Genomic DNA, 6,177 nt, shown 5'->3' with positions numbered 1-6,177 from the left:
TTATTTATTATTATTTTTTTTTTTTCGTTCCTCAGCGAGGCGGCCGATTTGATTCGGTTTCTGGAGATAAAACTTTGGGGAGATCTCTCTCTCTCTTTCTCTCTCTCTCTCTCTCTCTCTCTCTCTCCCCCTCCCTCCCTCCCTCTCTCCCTCCCTCCCTCCCTCCCCCTCCCTCCCTCCCTCCCTCCCCCTCCCTCCCTCCCTCCCTCCCTCTCTCTCTCTCTCTCTCTCTCTCTCTCTCTCTCTCTCTCTCTCTCTCTCCTTCCCACTTTCTCTCTCTCCCCTGTCCTCTCTTCCCTTGGAGGAGGTGGAGGTGGAGGAGGAGATGGATGAGAAGGAGAAGAAGGAAAAGGAGAAGGTGAAGGAGGAGGAGATGGAGGAGGAGGAGAATAAGAAGAAGAAGAAGAAGAAAAAGAAGAAGAAGAAGAAGAAGAAGAAGATAGTAGCTAGTAGGATGCAGGAGAAGGAGGTGGAGGAGGAGCAGGAGGGGGGAGAGGAGGAGGGGAGGGAGGACGAGGAGGAGGAGGAGCAGCGGGGGGAAAGGAGGAGGGGGGAGGGGGAGGAGGGGGGAGAGGAACAGGAGCAGCAGCAGTAGCAGCAGAAGGGGGGAAAAGAGAAGGAGGAAGAAGAAGAAGATGAAGAAGAAGAAGAAGAAGAAGAAGAAGAAGAAAAAGTAGTAGTAGTAGTAGTAGGTAGGAGGCAGGGGTTAGCAGGGAAGTGGAGGGGGGGATAGGAAGGAGGGGGGGGGTCGTAGTAGCCTCTCAAGGGCCGTCCCTCCTGATGAGTGAGAACGCTCAGTGTCTTCAGTGTTTTCGTGTGAGATAACTGCATTGCATTCATGTCTTTTTTGTTGTTGTAATCAGAGTTAGTTTATTTTTCTTTGTATCTTAGTTTTCTTCGTATCTTTTTTCTTAGTATCTTAGTTTTCTTAGTATCTTTTTTTTTTCTTAGTATCTTAGTTTTCTTAGTATCGTTTTTTCTTTATTTTCTTCGTATGGTAATGAAACTGCTCATTGATAATGGTAATTATTGATTACGGGTATTGGGTGATACCTGATGATTATAGTGATATTGTTGATTATGATGATGATTGGTGAAAAATGCGTTAGTGACGATGCTTCTTTTTTTTTTTTTTTTTTTTTTTTTTTTTTTTTTTTCTTTTCTTTTTTTCGTAGAAGAGATATCAGACTTCCTCTCTGATCTACGGCCGTATCAGTTATCCGGATTATTGAAGGGCCAGTGCTCCGTACGAAGAATATATTTTATCATGAAATAAGGAAAGTTTGGAAATTCTATTCTCGCAAGCACAAAGGCGAGCTTGCCGTGGCAGGTGAGGACAATGACACACGCGGCGTTGTGTTGGCACTGAGGGAGAGGGAGGGAGAAGAGGAGGGAGATAAGGAGAAAGGGAAGAATGATTGGGGGAAGGAGAGAGGGAGAGAAGGGAGGAAAAGAAGGAAAGAGGGAGAGAGGGAGAAAGGAGGGGAGAAGAGAGGGAGGGAGAGAAAGGGGAAGGGGAGGAAGGAAGGGACGTGGGCTGACTCAGGTGTAAATGCGAGGGCGAGGGGGAAGCAGAAGCCTCGGGGGATCGTCGAGTGTCTTGTGGAGGGGGAAAGGGGGGGTGGGGGTGGGGGTGGGGGGGTCTCCGCGCTTTATTCTTTCCCGATCCCTTGCTCGGGACTCGGAGGACCCCCTTGCTCTAGGGGTCCTTCACCAGGGGTCCTTCGCCAGGGGTCCTTCGCCAGTGGTCCTTGGCCGGGGGTCCTTCGCCCGGGGTCCTTCGCCCGAGGTCCTTGGCCGGGAGTCCTTCGCCAGTGGTCCTTCGCCGGGGTCCTTCGCCAGGGGTCCTTCGCCAGGGGTCCTTCGCCAGGGGTCCTTCGCCAGGGGTCCTTCGCCAGGGGTCCTTCGCCAGGGGTCCTTCGCCAGGGGTCCTTCGCCAGTGGTCCTTGGCCGGGGGTCCTTCGCCAGGGGTCCTTCGCCGGGGGTCCTTGGCCGGGGGTCCTTCGCCAGGGGTCCTTCGCCAGGGGTCCTTCGCCAGGGGTCCTTCGCCAGGGGTCCTTCGCCAGGGGTCCTTCGCCAGGGGTCCTTCGCCAGGGGTCCTTCGCCAGGGGTCCTTCGCAAGGGGTCCTTCGCCAGGGGTCCTTGGCCGGGGGTCCTTGGCCAGGGGTCCTTCGCCAGGGGTCCTTCGCAAGGGGTCCTTCGCCAGGGGTCCGTCTCCACCAGGAAGGCTTGAGGGTCACGGGAAGTCGTGGGAGGCAACGCTGTCGTTTTAGTGTGGTGTGAATGTAGTTATCTTCCTGTGTGTTCCTCCTCTCTTTTATTATTTTCTCTTCTGTTCTTTCTTTTATTCTCTCTAACTCTCTCCTTCTTCTTCTTCTTCTTCTTCTTCTTCTTCTTCTCTCGTTTTGCATCCCTTCTCTATTCTCCTTGTATTTATATTCATATTTGTATCTGTGTATGATTATACAGAAAACCAATGAGTATACGTAAGCGCGCCTTTGTACATACAGATGGAATGGAAAAAATAAAGTAAATAAGGAATTAAAGAAGTGAGGAACAAGGAATGAAAGAAACAGCGAAATGTGCGAGGAAAGATAGAATGAGAAAAGTAGGGAAATGGATAAGGGAGAAATGGAGGAAGGGAGTTAACGAAGGAAGAAAGAAAGGAAGTGAAGATGTGAGGAGTGAAGGAGAGAAAGAAGCAAGGAAGTGAAACGGAAATGAATGAACGAAGAAAGGAGGGAGAGAGAGAAAAAAAAAGAAAGGAGGAAAAGATGGAAGCAAGAAGGTGAAAAAGGAATGAACGAAGGAAGGAGAGAGAGATAGAAGCAAGAAATGGACAAAGGAAGGAGGGAGGGAGGGAAAGAAGTGAGGAATGAACGAACGAAAAGAGAGAAGAAAAGGAATGGACAAAGAAAGGAGTGAGCAAAAGAAGCAAGGGATAAACGAAGGAAAGGGGAGAGGAAGAAGCAGGGGATAAACGAAGGAAAAGGGAGAGGAAGAAGCAAGGGATAAACGAAGGAAAGGGGAGAGGAAGAAGCAAGGGATAAACGAAGGAAGGAGGGAGCGAAGTCAAAAAAGGCAAAGTGAGACGATTCCCTTGCCTCGAGCCCCCTTCTCCCCAAGGGCGCGAGATGGCCTCGGCAGGAGCGAGGGGGCCATTATAACATGCCGGAGGGACACTCGGAGGTGACCAGTAGGGACTCACCTATCGCGAGGTGTCCAGGAGGAGGAGGAGGAGGAGGAGGAGCCGAGGGGAAAGGGGGGGGAAGGAGGCGAGGGGAAAGGGAGGGAGGGAAGGGGGCGAGGGGAAAGGGAGGGAGGGAGAGAGGCAAGTGGAAAGGAAGGGAGGGAGGGGGAGGAAGGGGAAGGAGGGAAAGGGGGAAGGAGAGGAAGAGAGGGAAGAGGAAAGGGTAATAGGGAGGGAGGGAGGGGGCGAGGGGAGCGACTCGGACTTCCACGGGTGGAGCGAGGTGCCCCGGGGGAAGAGGGGATGGTCGATACCGTGGAACAAGGGGACGGCGATAGACCGAAGGTGGACGGGCGCTGGCGGAACGGGTGAAAGGAGGCTCGCTTTCCGTGTGTGTGTATGTTTGTCTGTTTATGTACATGTATGTTTTTTTTTATGTTTGTCTGTTTGTTTGTACGTATACGTTTTATTTATTTTTGTCTGTTTGTATGGTCAGTATGTTTGGTTTGTCTGTTTGTATTTATGTTTGTGTGTTTATGTGTTTGCTTGTCCGTTTGTATGCTTATTTTATGTATGTATGTATGTGTATATGTATGTATAATGCGTGTACACATAAAATCACCCCCACACGCACACACGCAGGGGAGAGGGAAGGAGAGGCATAGGTAGAGAAAGGGTATGTGTGTTTGTGTGTTGTATCTGTGTACGTATCCTATCGCTGTTTATTAAAAGAAAATAGAGTTTCTTGCCAGCCGCTGCAACGCCATTCTTTTCTTTTGAATCGTAGTGCCTTAACCTCAATATTTCCGTCTTATCGCAGTTTGTAGAAGGCAAGGCGGTGAGCTTTCAGAACCACGAGATACTTACCGTAACTCGGGGAAGTGAACATGTTTTCATTTTGTGATGGCGGGATACTGACTCAGAAATATATAGATGCGGAAGATACATGTGTATATATATATGTATGTATATATATATATATATATATATATATATATATATATATATATATATATATATATATATATATATATATATATATATATATATATATATATATATATATATATATATATATATATATATATATTTATACACGCATATTTATATATAGAGAGAGGAAGAAAAAGATACATGTGTGTGTGTGTCTGTGTCTGTGTGTCTGTGTGTCTGTGTGTCTGTGTCTGTTTGTGTATGTGTGTATATATGTATACATGTATTTTTTGGTGTGCGTATATATATATATATATATTATATATATATATATATATATATATATATATATATATATATATACTATATATATATATATATATATATATATATATACATATATACATAATACTATACATATATATATACATACATATATATATTATACATATATATATACATATCATATATATATATATATATATATATACATACATACATATGTACATATGTACATGTATATATGTATGCATGTGTGTGTGTGTGTGTGTGTGTGTGTGTGTGTGTGTTGTGTGTGTGTGTGTGTGTGTGTGTGTGTGTGTGTGTGTGTGTGTTGTGTGTGTGTGTGTCGTGCGTGCGTGTGTGTATGTATATGTATGTATATATATGTTTATGTATATATGTATATTTATTTATTTACATATAATTATATATGTAATATATATATATATATATATATATATATATATATATATATATATATATATATGTATGTATGTTTGTTTACACATATGTTTATATATACTCATAGTATATGCGCGTGTTTAGTATCTCGTACTTTTCCCCTCTCTGTGTCTACGGCAGCGAGTACGTGGCGCGCACAAAGACGCGGACCGGGCCTTGTATCCGCGCTGTCCCTAATATCCGACTCGGTGGTGTCTTTTATAGGAAAGGAGCGTCACGTCGTGTTTTCTGACGAGCTCCATTATAACCCGCCCGGGGCGAGTCCAGTCAGCTCGACACTGACTTCATATTTCATTTTTACGGCAGTCCTCAGGGTGGGATTGGGTCGGGTCGGGAGGGAGGGAGGGGTGGAGGGTGGGGGGGAGGGGAGGGGAGGAGGTGAAAGCTGGGGGGGGGGTTGAGGGGGAGAGGGGAGGGGTGAAAGCTGGGGGGGATGAGGGAGGGATGGTAGGGATTGTGGGGGTAGAGGGGTGGGAAATGTGGGGGTAGGGGGTCAGAGGGGTGGGAAATGGGGGGGAGGGGGGACGGAAGGGGGGGAAGGGGAGGTGGAGGGACAAGCGGGGGACACGGGCGGGCGAGGGGACACTCCCTCTGGGCGGGTGATGGGGCGGATTGAGGGGAACGAAGACGCTGATTGGATGAAGAGGGGAGGGGAGGGGAGGGAGGGGGAGGGGTTGAATGAAGGGCACGCGGAAGAAGGGATGACAGATGGTGGTATATTGAGGGGACTTACGCTAGGTGGATGAGGCCAAAATAAGCAGGAAGGGAAGTGGATGAGGGCGAAATGAGGAAGAAGGAAAGTGGAGGAGGGAGAAATAAGGAAGAAAGTGGTGAGGGTGAAATAAGGAGGAAGGAAAGTGGGTGAGGGCGAAATTAGGAAGGAAGTGGATGAGTGCGAAATAAGGAAGGAAGGAAGTAAATGAGGGCGAAATGAGGAAGAAAGGAAGTGGGTGAGGGCGAAATAAGGGTAGGTTAGGACATGCCAGGGAAGGAAGTGGATGAGGAAGTTAGTGGAAGAAAGGAAACGAAAAAGGGGGAAGATAAGACGAAAGAAAAGAAGAGAAGGAAGGAAGAAGGAAGAAGGTGAAGGGGGGGGGGGGTAGAAGAGGGAGGAGAGGGGGGGTGCGATTTGGGAGTGCGGGCGTCTTCTTAGGAAGAGGATCATGGGAGGAAAATAGATTGCGTTTATTTTCGTTATTCGTTACCTTCGGCATTTGGAGTTTCTTGAGATCAGCTGGCGTATTGCAGGCGAACGAACGGAAAGCGTGTGTTGCAAAACGCAGGCGGAGCAAGGCGGGGGATAATGAGAG

General features: G+C 47.5%; 1 protein-coding gene across 1 annotated transcript in view; it reads right to left on the bottom strand.

The window, feature by feature from the left end:
* Positions 1–1,699: 1,699 nt before the first annotated feature.
* LOC119579595 (epsin-1-like) overlaps positions 1,700–6,177 on the bottom strand; it is a 5,221-nt gene continuing 743 nt past the window's right edge. Inside the window, exon 2 of the mRNA XM_037927518.1 lies at positions 1,700–2,228. Coding sequence (XP_037783446.1) covers positions 1,700–2,228 — 529 coding nt within the window. The remainder of the gene's footprint in view (positions 2,229–6,177) is intronic.

Source organism: Penaeus monodon, chromosome 12 (genome assembly GCF_015228065.2).
Source record: "Penaeus monodon isolate SGIC_2016 chromosome 12, NSTDA_Pmon_1, whole genome shotgun sequence".
Lineage (NCBI taxonomy): Eukaryota > Metazoa > Arthropoda > Malacostraca > Decapoda > Penaeidae > Penaeus > Penaeus monodon.
This window is presented reverse-complemented; position numbering and strand designations above follow the sequence as displayed.